Source organism: Saccostrea echinata, unplaced genomic scaffold, assembly GCF_033153115.1.
Source record: "Saccostrea echinata isolate AGI-Se365-2 ecotype Australia unplaced genomic scaffold, CSIRO_AGI_Sech_v1 ptg000054l, whole genome shotgun sequence".
Taxonomy (NCBI): Eukaryota; Metazoa; Mollusca; class Bivalvia; order Ostreida; family Ostreidae; genus Saccostrea; species Saccostrea echinata.
Genome location: NW_026889803.1, coordinates 21,864,417 through 21,892,167, shown reverse-complemented (window position 1 = coordinate 21,892,167; position 27,751 = coordinate 21,864,417). Strand labels below are relative to the sequence as shown.

General features: G+C 34.5%; 1 protein-coding gene across 2 annotated transcripts in view; it reads right to left on the bottom strand.

The window, feature by feature from the left end:
- The window catches only part of LOC133206084 (PCNA-associated factor-like), an 85,664-nt gene that overhangs the window by 38,773 nt on the left and 19,140 nt on the right, over positions 1–27,751 (bottom strand). Inside the window, exons 3-4 of one of the 2 annotated variants that reach the window (XM_061342016.1) lie at positions 5,255–5,425; positions 1,808–2,132 (exon numbers count right to left, since the gene is read on the bottom strand). In XM_061342016.1, the coding sequence (XP_061198000.1) occupies positions 2,014–2,132; positions 5,255–5,425 (290 nt within the window). In that variant the 3' untranslated portion in view covers positions 1,808–2,013. Of the gene's footprint in view, positions 1–1,807; positions 2,133–5,254; positions 5,426–27,751 lie in introns of those variants that run through there. The other variant, XM_061342017.1, reaches the window with a different exon arrangement.

The following is a 27,751-nucleotide window of genomic DNA, read 5'->3' as shown; positions in this document are numbered from 1 at the left end:
TTTCCCTATTTCACCTTGAAGGCAGAAAGGGGTCAAGGTCAAAATTCTAATGCAGTGCATTTTGTCTCAAGGTCTTCTTCCTATGTTACAAGTTTGAAGTCCTAATATCAAAGGGATCTCAAGTTATGGGCTAAACTCTATTTTGATGTAAAAGATTGACCTTGACCTTATAAATAGGTCAAGGTCAAAAATGTTGGTGGCGTGCACTCCTTCTCAATGTCATCTATCTATGTTCCAAGTTTGAAGTCTTAATGTCAAAGGGTATTAAAGTTATGGCCTGGACAAAATTTGGATGGAGAAGAAGAAGAATAAGAAGAAGAAGAAGAAGAAAATCGACAAAAACAATATGTCTCCCCTGGAAGGGGAGACATAATAATAAGAAACAGTAGAATCACTATAAGGTCTTCCGTGAAGACGGAAGACCTTAATAATAGGGAAAAAGAAACCGAACGAAAACAATAAGGTCTTCCGTTGGAGACGGAAGACCTTAATTAGAAGTGTAGACAAGAAGACTTGATCAGCGCACAGATTCATGCACGTGCGTGCGCATGCAATGAGTAAAATGACAAATATACTTGATATAGCCATTACTTTCATATCCTTTGATGAAATGCTTTGATACTCAGGATATCAGGATATATTAATAGTGTAGACAAGATGACATGGTCAGAATGCACATTCATGAACGTGTGCGCATGCGCAATGATTGAAATAACCTATACAAATGATATAGACTTAACTTGTATATTTTTTGATGAACTGCTTTGAAACTCAGAATATAAATATATATTAGAAGTGTAGACAAGATGACATGATCAGCGCGCACATGCATGCATTTGCATGCACGTGCATGCGCGTGCAATAAGTAAAATGACCAATATACTTGATATAGCCATAACTTTTACATTTTTTGATCTAATGCTTTGATACTCAGAATATATAATAGACATATTATAAATGTAGACAAGACGACATTGTCAACATGCATATGCATGCACGTGCGCGCGCATGCAATGCTAAAATTACCAATATACTTGATATAGCTGTAACTTTTATACTTTTTGATGCAATGATTTGATACCCAAAATATGTGGATATATTTATAGTGTTGACAAGATGACACGGTCATCATGGACATGCATGCAGGTGCGCGCGCGTGCAATGCGTAAAATGACAGATATACTTAATATAGCCGAATTTTTTTTATCTTTTAATGAAATTTGAATATAAAGATGTATTAAAAGTGTAGACAAGTTGACGTGGTCATTTTGTACATGCATGCCCGTGCGCGCTCGTGTAATGCGTAAAAAAACCCAATATACTTCATTGCCTTATTTAATGAAGCTTACAGGGAATAAGACACCAAAAGGAAGTTGGGGAGCGTTTGGGGAACATCTGTAACGGTCCCCGTTACAATTAATACTAGTTTCTAATGGGATGGGCAGAGGTTTACTCATTACATAGAGACTACATCGGGTCTCATCTCAATATGGGTTCCATTACGGGACGGAAATTTAAGTCAATCTTTTCATAACTATTTTTTTCATCCGATTCAAATTAAATTAAACATATTTTCTGTGTCATATTTTGATGTAGTAATTATTTACATCTACACCAGGTTCTACAATTATAATTTATAATTTAAAAAAATTACGTCGGATAAGATAATTGACAACTCAACATGGATTTGGTGAGCATAGTACAAATACAGAATATTCCTTTCTTAGTTTTTTTAATTTAGATTGAGCTTTTGTTTTACAAACAAAATAATATTTAAGAAGATATCTTCCAAAAAACACAAGATTGCTGACTGGTAATCCCATCTCTGTTAAATTTATTGACACATCAGTACAATATCGAAAGTAGGAAAATGCACACTGCAGATGATATGCAATTCAATGATTTTTATTCTAAAATCTTCAATGAATTATTTTTAAAGTCATTTCAAACTACTTAACGTTGATTAACCAGCACGGAGTTCCACGGAGCAAATGCACTTTCAGATCAGGTGAGCTAAAAAAAACTTGATGCAACTTTTTGTGTCACCTGCAGAGCAGAGCAGCACTTAGGGATCACTTTATCCGGCGTCCGTCTGTCTGTCTGTCCATCTGTCACACCTTGTATCTCAAGAACTGTAAGAGATATAAACTTGATATTTTACACTTATATTATTGCTTGGCACTATGGCATTTGTGCATTGCCATGGTTACCGACTTCATGACCCTTGACCTTGACCTTTGATTAACTTTATAAAAAAGTTAAAAGTGCCAATATAGAGCATATTTTTGACATTTAAGGGGTAAGTATTTGCTATTTAGCATGTGCACTGATTGTCATAAAACATTAGAAAAAATACGATTGTTACAATTCACTTGACCTTGATTTTTGATCTACTTTGCTAAAAATACTCTGGACACTTTAAGACTTTTGAATTTTGAGAGGCAGGATGTTGATAATTAGCATTTATACATGTTTATGAGCTCATAATACTGTACTTTGAAACTGTATGATATTCAGTTACCACACAAACTGATATTTAAATAATTATTATGAAAATACATCGGGATCAGTATCCAATGACAGATCGTGTAGACTGACAATTGGTGTAACTTTGAAACACGCATTAACACATGTAAAATGATAAATTATTTATAATAATTTCAACTTAATTATTCATTTGAGGGTTGGGAATCATATTTTCTTTGATTGTCAGACTCTATCGCAGTCTTATACTATGTGTGGATGCTTTTTTTTGTGCATTCAAGAACTATCATGCTAAGTAGTAAATAAATAGCTAACTACACTTTGATTTATTTACATCTTTAATGAAGCTACAGAGCAGGCCACACATGTTCCTTGGAACACTCTAGTTTTTTAACAAGGTTACTGCATGACTCTTAGATTTGTATGGATTATCTACCAAAAAAACTTTTTTAAAATACTTCGGTAATTTTTTTTTTTTAGTTTTAATGAGTAGTTTTTAAGCTGTGAATCACATTTTTATACGGATTTTCAAATGTGCAGTTCTAGATTCTATGTCTCAAACCTACATAAACCCAAAATAACTAAGTCAATAAAAATGAAAAAAAAAAATAAAGTGCCCCGCCACAGCATGATACGCCTGTCAAATATTGTTCAATTGTCATAAACAGTTTAGAGTGCAAAAAAATCATGTCAACCTTGATACAAGGATTTCAATGATTTTTCCATTCCTCATAATATTTGTTTATACATCTCCTGTGGTGTAGGCATTAATTATGATAACAAATATTACATTATAGATCTTCAACTGGTTGTGTTAGAGCTTGACAAATGCCCATCTGCAGTCCCCCCCCCCCCCCCCCCCTTTTCAGATTTGAGACAAGATGCTCTGAATTTGTTGATATTTTCAAAAAATTAATTCAAAATATCATATTAAACAATATCAATTTAGTCTTAACAACTTATCTATATCAAATTAATATCAAAAATAAAAGGCTGGCCATCAAATGACATATGCTATAAACTGATAAGCAGTTCTTCAGTCTAATTCCCAAAGGATACAGATAAGAGCTGCTTGATCAGAGATCCTCTAACAGAAATGATTGAGACAGCTAGCTTCCTACACTGAACTCATTAATTAATCTTTAACTAGATGCATGTCCACTCATCACTCCAAACGGATGAATGGATCTATACATACTATCTGCTCTTAGATTTGTAGGGACTATCTACCATAATTAAAACATTTTTTTAAATACTTGGTTATTTTTAGATTTAATGTCAGACTGGTTTTAAGCTGCAATTCATACAGACAACGGGCATGCTGATTCCAATACCCCCCCTCCCAAGTATAACCCTCTTCCCCGCAGTCACGCATTTTAACGCATATACCATTTCCTATTTCTAACGCAAAATCACGCATATACCGTTTCCCCGCAATCACACATGTTTCACGCACTTTCAAAAGTAAATTTATTCTTCAATTTAATGCCAATTCCCTTCTAATTTATACTTGCTATAATCTCATAAAATAAGAAAAGTTATTATCTTATTAAAATATTACGTCATAATTATTTACGCTAAACTTTAGAGAAACTTGTACCTCGCTATAAAGTGCTTACGGGGAAAAGATAACGTCATATTTCTATGACGTGAACATAAAGTGTATGTTGCGTCACAGTTCAGTAAGTTGTAAAGAGATAATTAGTTTTAATTATATGTATTATACAATATCAATTAGTTTATTTTACAATATAAAATTAATTTATTATACAATATCAAATAAGTTTTAATTACTTTTCAACAAATTCATTTTCAAAGTTAGGCTAGCCAACTCTTTAATCCAACAGGGCTGATTCTTTTTACCCAGGTCCCATGAGATATAGATAACACCTGCTTGATCAGAGATGCTCTACCAGTTAGCTCCTCACACTCAACACATTAATTTCTCTCTAATTTGACATGCAATTTTCTGTTATCAAATTCTCCTTGACCAGTGCTTGATAATTACACCCATGGGAGAGGTGGAATTTCTCTTGTAACATTACATTTGTTATAGATTAATTGTTGTAAAGTATATAATGAAAAAATAAGTATTTTCTTGATTTAACATATTTTTAATAAGGATACTGCAACACTCTTGCATTTTTGGGATTGTGTAATCTAATAGTAAAAAGACAGATTTATTTTTAAATTTCACTTAAATTAAAGGTCACAGTGACCTTGAAATAGGTCACGACACACCTTCTACCTAAGATGCATAAATTGGCCAAGTTTGATGATTCTAAGTCCAATAGTTTTCTAGTTATGAGCCGGACAGGACTTTTCCATATTTGGCCATAGCATCTTAATGAAAGGTCAGAGCGATCTACTTTTAGTGCGCGACACACCTTCTACCCAAGAAGTATCAGCTGACAAAGTTTGATAATCCTAGGCCTAATAGTATTAAAGTTATGAGCCGGTCACGAGAAAAGCTAACAGACAGACAGACATGAACACCATAACATAATACGTCCCGTCTAAAGACGGGTGTATAAAAACCTATAAAACACAGAAAAATTATCCATTCATAATGAAAATATGAGGTGCACACCTTCATATGGTGAATAATGAGTGTACAGATTTTCAGACAAATCCATGCTGAAGTCTCCGAGAACAGGTCCACACTAAATCATGTCAACAAACAGACGGACATTCTGATTCCAATATAACCCCCAAACTTCGTTTGCAGGGGGTATAAAAACATCATTGAGCTAAAATGAGCATATCTTACCTGGATTTGAAGAACTACTCTGGCTGCTGCTCTTGCTAGATTCCATGTCACTTGGTGTTTGGTTTTCTTTTCCTTTCTGGGGGGACTGGAAAAATGAATTAATTCCTTTCTGCCAATCAGGAGTTGGACGTGGACAGACAGGATTACCTCCTGCATACTTTCCTGTCTTTCCTACATATATCAAAAATATTTTTTATCTAAAGTAGTAACTGGATGCATTGAAAATTTCTGTTTCTTGAAACTGAGCTAAATGCAGTATGATGGACAGACAGACAGGAAGAAAAAAGAGGGATGGAAGGATGGAAAACAAACAAGACAAACACTATATACCCTGGCCATATTCATGATTGGACATACAAAAAGTATCATCTCAGGGCTCTAATTGGTGACTAAGAACGAGGGGCGTTTTGGCCTTTAAAATGAGAAATTTAGATTTAAATTCCGGGGAAGAAACCCAAAAAATATACTGTACACCAACTTTTATTTGCGGCGACTTTATTTCGCAATTTACCAGGGGTAAACTAGTTCGTGACGATTAATTTTTCGCGATGAAGCCTTCCTAAAAAAAAAAACACATTCCGCATAAAGAAAAAAAATTAAAGATCCACACCCGTGTTGTTATTTACACTTGTATGGTAGTGAGCTGTACTTACGTATTATTTTTAGGCACCGGACCGTATAATTAAGGTGTACCTAGCTATCAAACTTCAGTCATTTCACCTGGGAATTTTAACGAGAATGGTAGCAAGTGTTTTATACTGAAGATATGACTGTTTTAAAAATTCTTTTATTATGTCTTTGCGAAAATATTTAATTCCAAAACGCATTAATAATGGTCCATGCATCTCAATAGAAATATTGACATTGTTGCCTAACCCTGCCTTGGAAAAACACCAGAAAAAGTACAGTCCATTCAGGTTGCCAATGAACGTGTCATGGAGACAATTGAAAAATCCCGAAAACATAAACGTGGAAACTATGGTCATTACACTCCAGAGAATAGAGCCAAGATCACTAAGTGGGCCTGTGAACATGGAAGTACGAGTGCTGCTAAACGCTTTTCTAAAGAACTACAGCGAGAAATAAATGAATCTACTGTTAGGTCAATAAAAAAACAGTATCTGAGGGAACTACAGAATTCCGAAGATGGTACTTGTAATTCTCTGCCACTAGCGTCACGGGGAAGACCCCCAATCCTGGGGAAGTATGACAGCGAAGTCGTTGACTACATCAAAAAGTTACGCAACGTTGGATCTGTTGTTAATAGACATATTTTAATTGCGGAGGCTAAGGGAATAGTTGAGTACAAAGACCACTCCTTACTGTCAGAAAATGGAGGGCCCATTGCATTGGATCGATCCTGGGCTGAATCATTTTTGAGATGACTGGGCTTTGTAAAACGAAAAGGGACAAAAGCAGCCAGAAAACTGCCCATGGATTTTGAAGAACAAAAGTCAGAGTTCTTGTCTTCTGTAAAGAAAATTAGAAACGAACATAACATTTCTGAAGAACTTGTCCTGCTCTTTGACCAGACGAACTTGTCAATTATCCCCTGCCGGAATTGGACGATGCACAGTGTCGGTAGGTGTGATTAACTAATTACACCATTAAAACCCCTTTTATAAAACTTTGAAAAAGTTGTTTTAATCATTTAAACTGATTTAAAGTCATTTTAGAATTTATATGCACTGTTTACAAAAACTCATCAATTTATCGTATTTGTTTGACATGCACATTATTTTAAATTTCAGGCGAAAAGCAAGTGGAGATTGTAGGACTGGAGGATAAGAGATAGATAACAGCCCTTCTAACATGTTCGATGTCTGGAAAAATTCTCCCGCCTCAGCTGTTGTATCAGGGTAAAACACCACAATGTACCCCAGCGTCTGTTTGTTTTCCAAGAGGATGGGATATTCATTATTCTGAAAACCATTGGTCCAATGAAGATACGATGTGTAGATTTGTTGACACAGTTCTTCTACCGTACATCAACAAAATGTGTGATTCCTTAGATTTAGCTTTAAAACATCCTGCCTTGTGTGTGTTTGATGTTTTTGCTGCACACAGAACGGAATCATTTCTTAAACAAGAGGCCCATGGGCCACAACGCTCACCTGAGTCAATATGGCCCTGCTGTTCTTTGTCAGCAGATTTCTTCTTCTATATATTCATACGTAAAGCTTTGATCAACTGTTCTAGGCATAACCTTTCCCCAGTTGCCATGTTTTGAATGAAATTGAATCTAAACTTTCTGAGGATGCTTCTATATTCATATAACTAATCATGGTTTTGCTGTTCTTGAAACGGAATTTTTAAGATGTCTGCCATCCTACCCTGGGGGGTAGGAAGGGAGGGGGGGTTCAAGATTTGAACAAACTTGAATCTACACTACCTAAGGATACTTCCATATCAATATGACTAATTATGGCTTTGTTGTTCTTGAGAAGAAGATTTTTTAAGATATTTCTTATATATATTCTTTTGTTAAACTTTGATCCCCGATTATGGCCCCACCCTACTACTGGAGGATGCCTTGAACAAACTTGAATCTACAATACTTGGGGATGCTTCAATATCAAAATGACTAATCACGGCTTTCCTGTACTTGAAAAGATTTTAAAAGATTTTTCCTATTTATTCCTATGTAAAACTTTGATCCCCCATTGTGGACACACCCTACCCCCGGGGGTCTTGATTTCGACAAAATTGAATCTACACTACCTGAGGATGATTCCATATCAAAATAACTAATTGTGGCTTTGTTGTTCTTGAGAAGAAGATTTTTAAAGAATTTTCCTATATATTCCTATGTAAAACTTTGATCCCCCATTGTGGCCCCACCCTACCCTGGGGGTCATGATTTGAACAAACTTGAATCTACACTACCTGAGGATGATTTCATATCAATATGACAAATCATGGCTTTGCTGTTCTTAAGAAGAAGATTTTTAAAGAATTTTCCTATGTATTCCTATGTAAAACTTTGATCCCCCATTGTGGCCCCACCCTACCCCGGGGGTCATGATTTGAACAAACTTGAATCTACATTACCTGAGGATGATTCCATATCAAAATGACTAATTGTGGCTTTGTTGTTCTTGAGAAGAAGATTTTTAAAGAATTTTCCTATATATATATTCCTATGTAAAACTTTGATCCCCCATTGTGGCCCCACCCTACCCCCGGGGGTCATGATTTGAACAAACTTGAATCTTCATTACCTGAGGATGATATCATATCAATATGACTAATTGTGGCTTTGTTGTTCTTGAGAAGAAGATTTTTAAAGAATTTTCCTATGTATTCCTATGTAAAACTTTGATCCCCCATTGTGGCCCCACCCTACCCTCGGGGGTCATGATTTGAACAAACTTGAATCTACACTATGTAATGAAGGTTTCCCATAAGTTTCAACTTTTCTGGCCCAATGGTTCTTGAGAAGAAGATTTTTAAAAGAAGACACCAAATTTTCACTTATTCTTAATTATCTCCCCTTGGAAGAGGGCATGGCCCTTCATTTGAACAAAAACCCCCTTCACCCAAGGATGCTTTGTGGCAAGTTTGGTTGAAAATGGCCAAGTGGTTCTAAAGAAGAAGTCGAAAATGTGAAAAGTTTACAGATGGACGGACGGACGGACAGATTGACTACGGACAAAATGTGATCAGAAAAGCTCACTTGAGCTTTCAGCTCAGGTGAGCTAAAAATTAAAGAAAAACGGCATCATAGTAAATTCATACCGGGTGGGTGTACAGGAGAATTGCAACCACTGGATCTTTCGGGAAATTCCCAGTTCAAAGACTTGGTAAACTAGAAATATGTCCATAGGACATGAATGCCCCGCTGAGGGTATATTAGTAATGCAACATTTTAACACAAATTGAGAAAAGTGAGGTCAAGGTCAAAGGAAAGGTCAAGGTGAAAAAAAATATTGATGCAGCTGATTAGCTTACATCAGTATGTATCAGCATATGAAGTTTGACACCAATTTAAGAAAATGAGGTCAAGGTCAAAGGAAAGGTCAAGGTCAAAAATTCTTGATGCAGTTGAAAAGGTTACATCAGTATGTATCAACATATGAAGTTTGATAAAAATATTATGAATGGTTTCTTTAAAACTGAGCTTAACACTCATTTAAGAAAGTGAGGTCAAGGTCAAAGGAAAGGTCAAGGTAAAAAAATATTGATGCAGTTGAATAGCTCTCATCAGTATGTATCAGCATATGAAGTTTGACACTAATATAAGAAAAGTGAGGTCAAGGTCAAAGGAAAGGTCAAGGTAAAAATGTTGATGCAGTTGAATAGCTCTCATCAGTATGTATCAGCATATGAAGTTTGTTAAAAATCTTGAATGGTTTCATTAAAACTGAGCTAAACACTAATTTAAGAAAAGTGAGATCAAGGTCAAAAGAAAGGTCAAGGTCAAAAAATGTTGATGCATTTGAATAGCTTACATCAGTATGTATCAACATATGAAGTTTGATTACACTATCTTGAATGGCATCCTTAAAACTTAGCTAAACACCAATTTAAGAAAAGTGAGGTCAAGGTCAAATATGTTGATGCATTTGAATAACTTACATCAGTATGTATAACATATGAAGTTCGATTACACTATCTTGAATGGTATCTTTAAAACTGAGCTAAACACTAATTTAAGAAAAGTGAGGTCAAGGTCAAAGGAAAGGTCAAGGTTAAAAAATGTCGATGCAGTTGCATACCTCTCATCAATATCTATCAGCATATGAAGTTTGATAAAAATATCTTGGATAGTTTCTTTGAAAGTCAGCTTTGAACAGAGCTAAATGCAAAGTGTGACAGAAGGATAGACAGAAGGACTGAAGACGGATATGACATACACTATATGCCCCGGCCATATTCATGGCGGGGCATAAAAAATGATTTGTGGCCTGATATGCCGCAGAAATAAAAAGAGAATTGAAAGCAGGGACAAAGATTGATGATATTAAAGTTGACTTGAAACTCTCTTCAGTAAAAGTCCCCCATGCAAACTGGGTCATCGATGCGTTCACAGAACTAGAGAGCCAACGAGAGATGATCAGAAATGGGTGGTTTAGATCAGGTATGTTGAGCCAGTAATGTGTTTTGGCTCTATAGTTCTGTGAACACATTAATGTCTAACTTTAGATCATGTCGAATTTTCGTTCACAATTAGGCCTGACATGATGTCTGATGCTTTTATTCACTGTCCTTGTTTAATTCTTAATGACGTTTTTATTCATCTGGACAATTTTATGGTGTGCATGACTAGCATTGTATTTCTGTTTTTTAACCTTTAATAAATTTTAAAAATGTTTTAAAATGGAATAAATTTGCTTGATTTTTTCCCCTTTTTTTTTTTTTTATGTAAAACATGATTGGGTTCGGTAAACAAAAAGAAGGGCAGTAACCCAATTTGCAAAACAATTACTCCACACAGAACTTGGCTTTGAATTCCTCGTAACGGATGTAACTGATATGAAATTCATGGATGTTTAAAACTAAATACAATCCCTGAAAAAGAATACATATCTAATATGAATCTAGGTGAATTGTAAATATTCTGGATATATTTAAAATAACCATATGCTGTTGAAATTGTACTACAAGCCACATCGATGAAGATTATCTGGAAAATAAAAAATTACAGAGACTTTTATGACCGGTTCGTGGCGAGAAATATTCACCACGACGAGGCTCTCGCGAACCTCACGAAAATTTCTCGCACGTGAATAAAAGTTGGTTTACAGTACTTTCAGATAATATATAGCAGTATATTAGAGCTGAAACGAATACCAAAAATCAATATTCGGGACTACTTTTCGATTCATATTCAAATATTCGTCGATGTTATATCTTAAGTATATTTTTCTAAAATATTATAATACCTATACCATTTGCAGACCAAAGAAAATTTGTATATGTATACAATAATAAAATTGATAACAGTTACTGGATGTTAAACTGCCTATTGTTAAAGCTTCTCCTCAAAGGAAATATAACAGAATATATTTTTTCGGTGATGCGGATCTCACCCTATTTAGTCAGTCCACCCAGTATAGACTTTTTTTTTATAACGCAAGGTTAGGTTGATGGGAAAATGTGTAAATTTACATACTAAAATAGGACACTATCTTTACATGCTAAAATTTATAAAAATCTGTGCATGGAAAAATTCACAGTTTGATAGTAAGAATGACATATGCTGTAGAAAAAAGTCGGAAGTGCACGTGTGTTATCAGGGTAAACATTACGCATTTCTGAACATGTTTGAAATACTTTAAGAGATCAGTCTGTAAATAAACGTGTTTCAAAAAAATTAAAGTCAGTAATTAGTTTTTAGGATTATTTCTTTTTAAAAGAAAACACATTTGTGATTTAGTGACCCCCATGATAGAAAAACGCATGGAAATGGCGGGGTCATGCAAACGATCGGTGATGAAATTGGTAGGCGTGAATTACACTCACTATGAAAATGAAATATCATGAGCATACATTCAAAAGGATTGACACTGAGAAAAATTATGTGCATTCTTTGTTTAAATTTCTTATCATATTTCCGGTACTTTCTAACACTAATAAAATCCCAAGGGTAGTCAAAAGTTCACATGGAGCATCGAAAGAATAAAGTAGCACTAAATCATTATAAATATTATGAGTTTTTATCATTAAAGTACCAATGTAATGTAATCAACAAAGTAAACATTGAAGTATAAATCATGTTACCGAATATTCGAATGCTAAATCTCCATTTGAATATTCGCCATTTACTATTCATTCACGAATATTCGAACATTCGTTTAAGCTCTACAGTACATTTTATCTTTTTAATATTGTGAAAAATTTATGCCCATAAGTACCATTGTTTGGAACTTAACGTCGCCATTTTAATGCTGTCGTTAAGTTATGCACGTTAACTCCAAAAGTGTTGTGATTAATACATTCACTGTCAATATAAAGTATTTCGTAGTTGTTTTAGAAAAAACAAAGGCCCATGGGCCACATCGCTCACTTGAGCACATTGGCTAGGAAACAGCAAAAATCAGTTCAGTATTGAAAATATTACATGGGGGTATGGGGGGGGGGGGGAGACTTTTTTAAACTACCTGTGGATGCTTCCATATCAATATAACAAATGACTTTGCTGTTCTTGAGCAGCAGATTTTTCCTATATTTTCCTTTGTAAAAATTCGATACCCCATTGTGGCCCTTCCCTACCAAATGGGGTCATCATTTTAACAAATACACTACCTGAGGATGCTTTCATATCAATATGACTAAACATGGCTTTGCTGTTCTTGAAAAAAAAGGTTTTTAAAGTTTTTTCCCCTATATATTTCTATGTAAAACTTTGATCGTCTGTTGTGGCCCCACCCTACCCCCGAGGGTCATGATTTGAACAAACTTGAATCTACAATACCATAGAATGCTTCCATATCAATATGACTAAACATGGCTTTGATGTTCTTGAGGAGAAGATTTTTAAAGTTTTTTTTCTATATATTCCTATGTAAAACTTTGATACCCCATTGTGGCCCTTCATTACCCCCAGGGGTCAAGATTTAAACAAACTTGAATCTACACTACCTAAGGATGCTTACATATCAATTTGACTTACCAAGGCTTTGCTGTTCTTGAGAAGAAGATTTTTAAAGATTTTTTTCCTATATAGTAAAACTTTGATCCCTCACTGTGACCCCACCCTACCATGAGGGGTCATGATTTGAACAAACTTGAATCTACACTACCTGAGGATGCTTCCATATCAATATGACTAATCATGGCCTTGCTGTTCTTGAGAAGATTTTTAAAGATTTTTTTCCTATATATTTCTATGTAAAACTTTGATCCCCCAATGTGGCCCCACACTACCCCCGGGGGTCATGGTTTGAACAAACTTGAATCTACACTACCTGAGCCACAAATCTTTAAAAATCTTGTTCTCAAGAACCACTGGCCCAAAAAAGTTGAAACTTAAAGGAAACCTTCATTACATAGTGTAGATTCAAGTTTGTTCAAATGATGACCCCTGGGGGTAAGGTGGGGCCACAATGGGGGATCAAAGTTTTACATAGGAATATATATATCAACTTTTTGGGGCCAGTGGTTCTTGAGAAGAAGATTTTTAAAATATGCCACCAAATTTTCACTATTTCTGAATTATCTCACCTTGAATGAGGGTGCAGCCCTTCATTTGGACAAACTTCAATCCCCTTCACCCAAGGATGCTTTGTGGCAAGTTTGTTTGGAATTGGCCCAGTGGTTCTGGAGAAGAAGTCGAAAATGTGAAAAGTTTACAGACAGACGGACGGACAGATGACAGACTACAGAAAAATGTGATCAGAAAAGCTCACTTGAAAATGTTGATGCAGTTGAAAAGCTTACATCAGTATGTATTAACATATGTAGTTTGATAAAAATGTTATGGTTTCTTTAAAACCGAGTTAAACACAAATTGAGAAAAGTAAGGTCAAGGTCAAATGAAAGGTCAAGGTCACAAATGTTGATGCAGTTGAATAGCTTACATCAGTATGTTTCAGCATATGAAGTTTGAAACTAATTTGAGAAAAGTGAGGTCAAGGTAAAAGGAAAGGTCAAGGTCAAAAAAATGCTGATGCAGTTGAATAGCTCTCATCAGTATGCATCAGCATATGAAGTTTGATAACACTATCCTGAATGGTTTCTTTGAAACTGAGCTAAACACTAATTTAAGAAAAGTGAGGTCAAGGTAAAAGGAAAGGTCAAGGTCAAAAAATGTTGATGCAGTTGAATAGCTTACATCAGTATTTATCAACATATGAAGTTTCATGACACTATCTTCAATGGTATCTTTAAAACTGAGCTAAACACTTATTTAGGAAAAGTGAGGTCAAGGTCAAAGGAAAGGTCAAGGTAAAAAAAAGGTCAAGGTCAACTAGAAATATGTCCATAGGACATGAATGCCCCGCCGAGGGTATATTAGTAATGCAACATGAAATTTTGTATTAGTGTATGAAATTTGATGACAATATCTTGAATAGTTTCTTTAAAATTGAAATCTTAAAAGTTGGATACAAATCATAATTTTTCACCAAAGGACAAGATAGGCTAAGACCCCTTTTTGGCCCATGGATTAGGGTGTCTTTAGAATGATGCAATAGTTTATCAATAGAAACCTGATGTCACCCCTTTTACAAAATGAGCATTGGTTCTAAGTTATGGGATACATAGAGGTCACAGGAAGGTCAGAAAATATGTCCATTTCCGAATTTTCTCATTTTTATGAAAATTTTCATCAATTTTACAGCACATTTTGTTTCAGAAAACATAGAGCACAAGCTTGCCTATCTACCAAATTTACATATGTCATACACTAGTATCAGATGCATCTTATGTATAATAAAGTGCCCCGCCACAGCATGATACGTCCTTCAAATATTGTTCAATTGTCATAAACAGTTTAGAGTGCAAGAAAATCATGTCAACCTTGATACAAGGATTTCAATGATTTTTCCATTCCTTATAATATTTGTTATACATCTCCTGTGGTGTAGGCATTAATTATAACATATATTACATTATAGATCCTCAACTGGTTGTGTTTGAGCTTGACAAATGCCCATCTGCAGCCCCTCCCCCCCCTTTTTTTAGATTTGCGAGACATGATGCTCTGAATTAGTTAAAATTAAATAAAAATATCATATTTAACGATATCAATTTAGTCTTAACAACTTAATCTATATCAAATTAATATTAAAAATAAAAGGCTGGCCATCAAATGACATACGCTATAAACTGACAAGCAGTTCTTCTGTCTAATTCCCAAAGGATACAGATAAGAGCTGCTTGATCAGAGATCCTTTAAAAGAAATGATTGAGACAGCTAGCCTTCCTACACTGAACTCATTAATTAATCTTTAACTGGATGCATGTCTACTCATTACTCCCATTATCTGCTTTGTAGTGCAATAACAAGAGGCCCAAGGGCCTTAATGGTCACCTGAGTATGATACAACAACTTAAAGGATGCATAGAGTATAAAATGAACCGAAAGGTGAAGCTTTGTTGCCCAAAAGCAAGAAAAATAGGGTGATCATGATCGACAAAATAATTGGACTTAATATTTATTAACAGTTCATAAATTAGGTTCTAATCTGTTCCCCATTTATCACTATCACTATACAGAATATTAACAAATTATCAATGCTTCTGTGCTATTTTAATCCTTTGCTGAAATCTCTTACATTGGCATCCTCTCCGTAGAATACAAACTAATAGAGCCCTGGCCAGGACCAGAACACTTGACCAAATGGTCCAGATGTTCAAAAAATCTGGTAAAAATTCCCTTCCTTATAAAAACTTTTACTCTGTTTGCCTCAGATATGCCCAGGTGTGGAGAAGATTTTTAAATAAATAATGCATTTTTACTACAGATTCACTATATTATCAATAGAGCCCCCAACCCCAACCCCCCAACCCCAAAACACCAGAGCTTCTGACCCTGGGACCATATGTTTGCTCATCATAACTAATCACTTTGTTTATCTGCTTAACACTAAGGAGCAAACAGGATTATTTAATAGAATTAATGCATTTTCACTAAATTATCAAGAGCCCCACCCTCACACCAGCACATCTGACCCAGGGGTCATGAAATTCACTACTCTGGAAGAAGCACACTTGCTCATCATAACTAACCAGAAGAAGAAAAAGAATATTTTCAAAGAAATTTTGCTTTTTCACTTTATAATCAATAGAAGCCCCCCCCCCCCCCTCACCAGAACCCTTAAACCTGGGGTCATAAAATTCACAATTTTGGAAGAGGCATCCTTGTGTATCATAACAATGTACTTTAGTCTGTTTAAGCAATACCCAGGGGCAGAGAAGAAGATTTTCAAAGAAATAATTCACCTTCACTATAGAATCTATATACCCCCGCCCTAGCACCAGAACTCCTGTCCCCGGGGCCATGAATTTCACAATTTTGGAAGAGGCATCCTTGCTTATCATAACAATGTACTTAGTTTGTTTAAATAATACCCAGGTGCAGAGAAAAAGATTTTTAAAGAATTAAAACATTTTCACTTTATAATCAATAGAGCCCCGCCCTAACACCAGAACCCCTGATCCAGGGGCCATGAAATTCACAATTTTGGAAGAGGCACTCTTGCTCATCCTAACTATGTACTTAGTTAGTTTATTTAATACCCAGTAGCAGAGAAGAAGATTTTCAAAGGATTAATGCATTTTCACTATATAATCAATAGAGCCCCACACTAACACCAGAAACCCTGACCCTGGGGCCATGAAATTCACAATTTTGGAAGAGGCACTCTTGCTCATCATAACTAGGGGTAAAGATTGATTGATTGATTGTATGCTGTTTTACGTCCCATTTGAGAATTTTTCACTCGTATGGAGACGTCACCATATACTGGTGAAGGGCTTCAAATTTTGACCTTTACTCGGCACTTACGGCCATTGAGCAGTGAGGGATCTTTATCGTGCCAACGCCTGCCGTGACACGGGGCCTGGGTTTTTAAGGTCTCATCCGAAGGGTTTTTAAGGTCTCATCCGAAGGACCCGCAACTTTCACTTCAAAGTGCCGAGCGCATGGCGAAGGAACAGTTGCTACCCATTTTTTATCGACTTAGGTCAGTCGCGGCCGAGATTCAAACTACCGACCTCCCGATCATGGAGCAAGCGCTCTACTGACTGAGCTACCGTGAACGGTCCAGGAGTAAAGAAGAAGATTTTTAAAGATTGCATTAATTTTGGTGGTTTTAGCCCCACCCCTCAGGCCCCAGGGGGGCAGGGACCATGAAATTCACAATTTTTGTTCCCCTTCACCCATAGATGCTATATGCCAAATTTAGTTGAAATTGGTTGAGCGGTTTCAGAGAAGAAGCTAAAAATGTTCAAATGTTAACAAACGTCACACAACGCACGCCAACGGACAAAAACGGATAGCAATAGGTCACCTGAGTGACTCAGGTGACCTAAAAATGCAATTTATGTAATTGTGAAATTAAATTTGGAAACAAAGATTTTTTTTAATTTGTTACAAAGATTTATAAAAAGAAAAAAGAGCAGATTTGTTGGGACTATCTACCATAATTAAAACATTTTTTTTTTATATACTTGATTTTTTTAGATTTAATGTCAGACTGGTTTTAAGCTGCAATTCATTCCAATATCACCCCCCACCCCCACCCCCCACCCCCCGGGTATATTTAGTTTTAACCCTTTGTGTGCTGATTTGTTTTAAGTGAATGGTAGCCTCAGTACCGAGTTGTTTTGGAATATTGACAAAATTGTCACATTGGCTTACTTGAATGCAAATATCTTAAAATTTTGACAACCAATTTGCATAAAATTTGGCAAATATGAAGCAAATATTGTGCTTTGTGAATTGATAAAGTTTTTTTCTAAAAATTCTTATATTTGACGTTGCCATGGTAACAAAATTTTCAAAAATATACAAAAACGATGATTATTGAGTTTTTTTTTTTAACTTATAATGTTCAGAAAAAATGTTGCTTTGATAAAAAATAAATCATTTGCTTCAAAAACTGAATTTTAAATTTAATATTATATATATATACATATATATAAAAATTAGTCAATAATTCAATGTAATAAATATGTTGTGGAAAGTCATATTGTATACTTATCTGAATAAGGAATATGTTTAAGTGAATACTGAATTACACATAATACAACGTTTTCAGTTTATATCCAAAAAGTACATAATTATAAAATTCCAGTTAGCCTGTAAATCCAAATCCAGTGATCTTTTTAGCAGTATTGGCAACCATATAAGAAAATTTGATCCCCAGTTAAGGAATATGCAGTCTTCAGGTCAGGAAATCTTGGTTCAAATTTGGTACACTGATAACGAAATTGTATCTTATAGCCCCAATTATACTCTATTATTCTTATACCTATAAAAATCTTTCTTACTGTGCTTTTATCAAGGAGGATGCATTTGTCCAATATTGCTTGTATAGTGTTAGTTAACATTCATCACCCCCCCCCCTTAATACTTCCTACTCTTTAAGAAAAGGGCATTTATTTTGGAAGTTTTATTCCTAGCTGGCAACAATGATTGCTAACATGGATTGCTAAGACATCAACTAGAATTTATGTTGAAGATATTTAAGCACCTTTAACAGTCATTTACAATATCTTCAACTTTATAAATATGCCGAAATTACTTTGTTGTGGTCACTAATGAATATCAGTTTTGATACATTTTAATGTTTTCAGTGCATTAAATAAATGCACAATCGATAAATAATGTTTTATCACAATTATAAGCAAGAATTTTATGTGCTCCTATTTTTTATTTTGACCTGTCCTTGAAGAGCTATCTCCTTTTGTCTTGATTCAATAAAAAATAAATTTTAAAATATATATCTATTTGTTTAAACAAAATTCTATTTAAATATTATTCCTAATGATGAAATACATTTTTTCACCAGGGCATTTGTTTGTAATCTTATTATTATAACTATTTAAATTTTTATATTTAAAAATTAGCTTATCTTTGGAGACCTCATTGCAATCTTTGTTGATCAATAACTGCTCAGGTATTTGTATTTTTTGAAAATTTCTCTTGGAATTAAAAAAATATTCTCTTGGTAAACCGTAGTTTTTCTACTCTTAAATGCTTTAGACGAATGCACGGCAGAGTATTCTTTATGAGACTGAGAATCATGTATGGAATATCTTAAAACAGGGATGTTGTAGAGATGATCAATACATGCATGAATGAATGACAAAGGAGTCAGATCCTTAGAAAATGAAGCACAGTGTCAATGAGGGATGTAATGTAATTCTTGAGGGTTCTTGGGCCCTATATACTTGTAAAATACAGGTCATATGATGTATTGATAGGTGAAAATAAACATTGAGTTTGAGAAATACAAATCCATCTGTCACCCAGGCTTCATAGTGTTTTAATGCTGTACATGCAACCAAACTATTCACAAACTTCTCATTTAAAAGACTTTGTATGTATGATCTCCTTCCTATTCCTACAAGTGATAATAATATATAAACACTTAGTTTTGTCCATCAGTGTTAGACCTCCTTATGTGAAGTTGACAACCTTATGCATGAAGTGTGGCCATGTGCAAAAAATGTCATACCCTAGTAGTGGTAATTATCCCCTCGCAACAGAGATGGAGGGGATATAGTAACATGCTTGGGGGGGGGGGGGGGGGGGGGGGGGGTGAATTAGTTTGTTCTTGTGTGCATAGTGGAAGTGTCCTTGTGTGCAGAATGGAAGTGTCCTTGTGTGCAGAATGGAAGTGATATAATCTGCATTGGGATGGAGTCGAATACTGTCTTGATTTATAAATATTCTCGTTTGCGAGGGGGTGCTCCGCTTTGCAGTGCCCTTTTTGGGAAATATGTTCTGCATCCTTTTCAAGGTAAAGAGGTATTTCCATAGACAAAGATGACAACTCATTTCAATTTTAAACTTAGACCTCCATCACATTTATATATTCTGTGAATAGGTTCACTTTTTTAATTAATGCTGAGTACAATTTCACAGTTTTGTGTGTGTGTGTGTGGGGGGGGGGGGGGGGGGGGGGTAGGGGGGGTCTCAATGTTTTTGGTAAAAAAAAAATTATAAAAAGTGGGGAAAAGGCAAACAGTCTTGGAATTAAAATTCCTGTGCTTTATTTGTGGGAAAAGTCTGTTTAAAGAAAAAGGGGATGCCACTTTGGTAATGTATGGCTTGACATGGAAAGATGCTATTAAGAATAACTAAGGATACCTTTTTGTTCACTTGGTATTATAAATTAAGGTCCATGCAACTACGATACTAAGTAAATGTTTTGAAGTATTCCAACTCCCAAGACACCAAAGATCCCTTTAACAGTCTTGGGTTTTGAAATATATTTAGTGACTATTTTAAGTTATGATTCTATTTACTGTTAGTCCTCCTTATGTAAAAGAGAAGGAAAGATAATACCATTTCAAGAGTATCTAGCATGTTTTGTCAATTGAGCTTGTTTTTTTTCTCCAAAGACATATGCACATTTAGGTTAAGATGAGCATGAGCAAGTTCTTAGTTTCTAAATCCCTGGAATTAGACGTAAACTGTTTCACCTTCAAAATCATAATTGTATACTGGGTATTCAAAATATGAGCAAATTTTACTAAAGTTTTACATGGTTTAAGATTAATTGTGGTATTAAATGTTGGCAAAGAAAAGACAGTATTTCTTAAGCCTCATCAGTGAAAACCTACCTTTTGTTTGTTTACTGAAATAAAACAATCAAAGACCACAGTCTGCTTCTATGACAATCAATTCGAGGAAAATAGGCACTTAAAAGTTCAAGACAGTGATATTTGTCCAGCATTCTTTTCATCACAATTTTAATCATTTTTTTGTACATGATCAAAGGCATCACTGCATCATTTCTGATTCATTTTAACATTTTTTCTCATTACTTGTGAATTTTTTTTTATTAGACTTCAGTTCTAGTGCAAAGAACTAGCTTACATGTGAAGACACATACTGGAAAACATCAAGCTTATATTTAAATTTTGAGCAAGAAATTTGACTTGTTATCAAATACTGTTTAGTCATTTTAATTTGTGGGGGTCAATGTTCATGAGTAAGCAAAATTAAGAAGTAATGCTAAGCAGCTTTAAACCAGAAATTTTAGGAGGAAAGGGCCACAGATGACTTCATGACTGTCTTACAAATTTAATATTGTCAATGAGTACCTGGTACTTCATAGTTTTAATATTGCTTGATCACAAAAAAAATGTTTCTGGAAATACTCCTTTATTTACTTATTACTGCAGTCATGTAGTTACTAGTGTCATAGGAAGGTATGTTTATGGCTAAGCATTGACTTCCACATTTATCACTTTCATCAGGTGAAAACTAATTTGAAATGGATCACAAGATGATAGAATTATTTTTTTTTATATTTATTTATCTATTATTTATTAATTATTATTTTATTTTCTTTTTTTTTTTTTTTTTTTTTTTTTTTTTGCTGACAAAAAAAAATTATTAATTTACAAGGTGTTCAAAGATATTTTTTTGCAAACGATTTGATTTCAAAACAAATCCTGATTTGTTTTGAAATCAAATCAAAACATGCACAGCCACGGGAAAAACGTCTGTGGCTTGCTAGTTTAAATCTCGTGCATTCGTGTTTAAATGTAGACAGGGTAAGGTATGTCTACTTACAAAATATCTACTTACTAAATAAACATTTAATAACCAGCGTATATCCAAAATATAAAACATTGTGGAGCATTTTAGTGCTCTTAGTAGCATGTGCAATCTACTTTCGTTTTAACACGAAGAACTTTGGAAGGTTAAGGTCAAGTCAAGTTGGGCAGATATTTCTGCTAGAATATCGATAATTTCTAAATAATGTTTCGTCTCTAAACAAAAATCTATTAGAATTATTGGTATTTTACTATCTTTTGGATTTTTTCTCCATTTCTCTCTTTCTGAGAGCAAGTCAGTTGATATTTATTACAGGCGCTTTTTTCCCGTTTCCAAAAATAGCGGACTGACTTTCATCGTAACAGAAGCCAACAACTTCAATTTAAATCAATATTTCACGAACAATTCGCATATTTTCATAGCTTTATTACCTATTTTTATTGTACTGTAGTTGTATAATACATTATAATAAATTTTTAACAATTAACTACTTATTTATATGGTTTTATATGACGTTTTATGTGACGAAAGCGCTACTTGCAAACTCAGACCCAATATATTGGGTTACCGCACACAAAGGGTTAATTATACTATAGAATATCAAATTAGTTTAATATAAAATATCAGATAAGTTTTAATTACTTTTCACCAAATTCATTTTAAAAGTTAGGCTAGCCAACTATTTAATCCAACAGGACTGATTTTTTTTGCCCAGTTCCCAAGAGATATAGATAACACCTGCTTGATCAGAGATGCTCTACCAGTTAGCTCCTCATACTAAACTCATTAATTTCTCTCTAATTTGATGTGCAATTTTCTGTTATCAAATTCTTCTTGACCAGTGTTTGATAATTACACCCCTGGGAGAGGTGGAATTTCTCTTGTAACATTACATTTTTTATAGATTGCTGTAAAGTATATAATGAAAAAAACTAGAAAACTGACCAGTCAGCAAGGGCCCCGCCGAGGGGTAGAAATATAAGGGTGCAGCTTACAGAATGAGAATTTTGATTACAAAAATTAAACAAGAGGCCCAAGGGCCTTAACGGTCACCTGAGTACAATACAACAATTTAGAGGATCCATAGAGTATTAAAATGAAATGAAAGGTGAAGCTTTGTTGCCCAAAAGCAAGAAAAATAGGGTGATCAGGATCAACAAAATAATTAGTCTACTATTCATTAACAGTTCATAAATTAGGTTCTAATCTGTTCCCCATTTATCACTATCACCATACAGTATATTAACAAACTATCAGTGCTTTTGTACTATTTTAATTCCTTGTTGACAGTTGTAATCTCTTACATTGGCCTTTCTTGGTCTTTGATGAACATTTTATAAGACAAGTTATTTTTGTCTCATTTTTATTTATCTATTACTTACAAGTCCACATGATCATTAAAACTATGAAAATACTTTTTGTATTATACAATAAAAATTCTTGCATAATTCTCTTATTCTATTAATTTTTCAAGTACATTATTTACAGTGATTAATTATCAAAAGTAAATGGCAAAGGGGAATAACTCCTCTCAGTAGAATGCAAATTAATTGAGCCCTGACTAGGACCAGAACACTTGACCAAATGGTCCAGATGTTCAAATATCTGGTAAAAATACCCTTCCTTATTACAACTTTTACACTTTTTGCCTCTGATATGCCCAAGTGCAGGGAAGATTTTTAAAGAAATAATGCATTTTCACTACAGATTCACTATATTATCAATAGAGCCCCTCCCCCCCCCCCCCCTTCACCACCAAGAAACACCAGAGCCTCTCACCCTGGGTCCAGAAGTTTCAAGTTTGCTCATCATAAGTAATCACTTTGTTTAACTGCTTAACATTAAGGAGCAGACAGGATGATTTAATAGAATTAATGTATTTTCACTACATTATCAACAGCCCCACCCTTATACCAGCACATCTGACCCAGGGATCATGCAATTCACTACTCTGGAAGAAGCACTCTTGCTCATCATAACTATATACTTAGCTTCTTTGCTTTTTAACCAGAAGCAGAAAAGAATATTTTCAAAGAAATTTTGATTTTTCACTATATAATCAATGGAGCCCCCCCCCCTCCTTTGACCAGAACCCTTGACCCTGGGGCCATGAAATTCACAATTTTAGAAGAGGCATCCTTGCGTATCATAACAATGTACTTAGTTTGTTTAAATAGTACCCAGGGGCAGAGAAGAAGATTTTCAAAGAAATAATTCACCTTCACTGTAGGAGCTACATAGCCCCACCCTAGCACCAGAACCCCTGTCCCTGGGGCCATGAATTTCACAATTTTGGAAGAGGTGTCCTTGCTTATAATAACAATGTACTTAGTTTGTTTAAATAATACCCAGAAGCAGAGAAGAAGATTTTTAAAGCATTAATGCATTTTCACTATATAATAAATAGAGCCCCACCCTAACATCAGAACCCCTGACCCAGGGGCCATGAAATTCACAATTTTGGTAGAGTCGCTCTTGCTTATCATATCTATGTATTTAATTTGTTTAAATAATACCCAGGAGTAGAGAAAAAGATTTTCAAAGAAATAATGCACTTTCACTATATGATCTATATAGCCCCCCCCCCCCCCCCAGCACCAGAACCCCTTACCCTGGGGTCATGAATTTCACAATTTTGGTAGAGTCATTCTTGCTTATCATAACTATGTATTTAATTTGTTTCAATAATACCAAGGAGTAGAGAAGAAGATTTTTAAAGAAATAATGCACTTTCACTATATGATCTATATACCCCCCCCCAGCACCAGAACCCCTGACCCTGGGGCCATGAATTTCACAATTTTGGTAGAGTCACCCTTGCTGATCATAACTCTGTATCTAATTTGTTTAAATAATACCCAGGAGTAGAGAAGAAGATTTTCAAAGAAATAATGCACTTTCACTATATGATCTATATAGCCCCGCCCTAGCACCAGAACCCCTGACCCTGGGGCCATGAATTTCACAATTTTGGTAGAGGGCTCAATGCTTATTACAATCATGTCATCAGTTTGACTGCTTGATGTCCAGGAGTAAAGAAGAAGATTTTTAAAGATTGCATTAATTTTGATGGTTTTAGCCCCACCCCTCAGGCCCCAGGGGGGCAGGGACCATGAAATTCACAAATTTTGTTCCCCTTCACACATAGATGCCATATGCAAAAATTGGCTGAAATTGGTTCAGCGGTTTCAGAGAAGAAGCTGAAAATGTTCAAATGTTAACACACGACGCACGACGGACGACGACGGACGAAAACGGATAGCAATAGGTCACCTGAGTGACTCAGGTGACCTAAAAATATATGAAGAAGAATATGCAATAACAACTGTATTTATAAAATTTCAAGATAATTCCTAAATATCCAACAACCTGTAAAGAGTATCCCTGTATTTATATATTAAGGCAGTAAAAAATATCATATCTATAATAACTCAATTAAATGTATATTTAAACAAGAATAAAGCATGTGTTTTTTAAAATGCCAGCCTTCAGTGAATGCAAATATCACCCAGGCTTGACCTTAACTTCAAAACAAACATCAGTTGCAGACAAAGGTTAATTTATCTTACATTGACAAATAAAGATAAGCCTGGAAAATTTTCTGCCCCAGACAAGATAATTAATCCCAGGAGATTAATTGTACTGCTCTCTCATCCTTTTCTTCCAAGTTTACAATAAGAACTTTTTCAGTAATGATAGAATGAGTTTATTATCAGACTACGTGATAAAATTAATAGTATTCTTGAATTTACATACAGCAGCAAAAAATTAAAAAAATGAATAAATAAATAAATAAAAACAAAAAAAATATAAAAAAAATCATATCTTTATGTATATCTTGTTTTTAGAATTCAATAAAATCAGAACTCATTGTGTATTTTACCAAAATTAAGTATGAATATTATTTAAATCCACATTTCAGAGAATGTAAACATCATTTAGAATTGACCTTAACTTCAAAACAAACTTCATTTGCAGACAGAGGTGTTAATTAATCTCAATTTGACAGAAACAGATAATGCTTTGGATTTTCTTCAAGAGGAAAGTTAATTAATCCCATGGGATTAGTTGCAGCTTTCATAGTTTACAATAGGAACATTCTCAGCAGTTATCTCTCTTTGCTCTGGCATTCATTCTAATGTAAAGTTAAGGAATCTACCCCATCACCCCAGCTCCAAACTGGATGACATAGAGAACCAAACTTAGTATCAAAATATGTCTTACTGCCTCTTCAACCAACATACCAAATTTGAACTTAATTGGTCAACTACAAAAAAAGTTATTAGAAAAAAACAGAAAATTTGTGGATGGAAGAATGACAGATGGACAGACAGACAGATGGACAGACAGACAGACAGACAGAGTGATTACTATAGGGACCTAATATGTATTTTCTTGATTTAACATTTTTTTAATAAGGATACTGCAACACTCTTGCATTTTTTGGGATTGTGTAATCTAATAGTAAAAAGACAGTTCTTTTTTTAATTTCACTTAAATTAAAGGTCACAATGACCTTGAAATAGGTCCCTTCTACCTAAGATGCATAAGTTGGCCAAGTTTGATGATTCTAAGTCCAATAGTTTTCTAGTTATGAGCCGGACAGGATTTTTCCATATTTGGCCATAGCATCTTAATTAAAGGTCAGAACGACCTACTTTTAGTGCCCAAGAAGTATCTTCTTCTACCCAAGAAGTATCAGCTGACAAAGTTTGATAATCCTAGGCCTAATAGTATTAAAGTTATGAGCCGAACATGAGAAAAGCTAACAGACAGACAGATGGACAGACATGAACGCCATAACATAATTTGTCCCGTCTAAAGACAGGCGTATAAAAATCTCAGATAGGCAAGCTTGTGCTCTATGTTTCCCAAAGTGAAAAGTATCTCAAATTTGACAAAATTCCATCAGAATTGAGGAAATTCGGAAAAATTCCTAATTATGCACCCTCTTGTGGCCTCTGTGTAAGCTTTGAATCAAAATTAGTGTTGATTTTAAAACAAGCATCATTTGAAGTTCTTAACTACAAACTATCACAATTTTAACTGTGTTCTGATTTTTACATCAGATAAAGGGCCAGATTCGGCAGTTACCATATCTTGTCCTTATGTATAAGTGCATAAGCTTACATAAATATATCTTAAATGGTTTTTTTAAAACTAAGCAAAATGCAAATTTAAGAAAAGTGAGATCAAGGTCACAGGAAAGTTCAAGGTCAAACATTTTTGATGCAGTTGAATAGTTCTCACATTACCTATCAGCATATTAAGTTTGATAAAAATATTTGAATTGTTTATTTAAAACTGAGCTAAACACTAATTTAAAATAAATGAAGTTAAGGTCAAAGGAAAGGTCAAGGTAAACAAATGTTGATGCAGTTGAAAAGCTTACATCAGTATGTATTAGCACAGGACGTTTGATAAAATACTATGAATGATTTCTTTAAAACTGAGTTAAACACAAATTGATTAAAGTGAGGTCAAAGTCAAATGAAAGGTCAAGGTCAAAAATGTTGATGCAATTGAATTGCTTAATCAGTATGTATCAGCATATGAATTTTGACACTAATTTAAGAAAAGTGAGGTCAAGGTCAAATAAAAGATCAAGGTCAAAAAGTATTGATGCAGTTGAATAGCTCTCATCAGTATGTATTGGCATATGAAGTTTGATAACACTATCCTGAATGGTTTCTTTAAAACTAAGCTAAACTGTAATTTAAGAAAAGTGAGGTCAAGGTCAATGGAAAAATCAAGGTCAAATATGTTAATGCTGTTGAATAGCTCTCATCAGTTTGTATCATCATATGAAGTTTGATAAAAAAATATCTTGAATGGGTTCTTTAAAACTGAGCTAAACACTAATTTAAGAAAAGTGAGCTCAAGGTCAAAGATCAAAAGCCTGAAAGGCTTCAATGACGTCGAACAAGAAAAACAATTTCAAAAGATAATTTTGAATTTGAAGATAGCGATAAGTCAAGTGAGTGACTCAGGAGACATAATAAAAAAAAATAGTTTTAAACAAAATATCACAATTACAGTCTGGGGCCTTATGTCATGGTCCGAATAGAGCAAGGTTTGAATTGACCAGACACCGTCGAACATGTTCATGCCAAATATTCTTTTCAGTCAATTATGAACTATGAAGGATTTCATGAATTTATATAATATTTTTTCTAATTGCCAATGTCAAAGCGTTGTATTAGTGATTGCATCTAAACTACAACCAAGACTCTGTTCTGTTACAATTACGATCGAGTTACGATCGGGCGTGGTATACGGTATACTGGGAAATGGAGGAAATGGAGAAACACAGT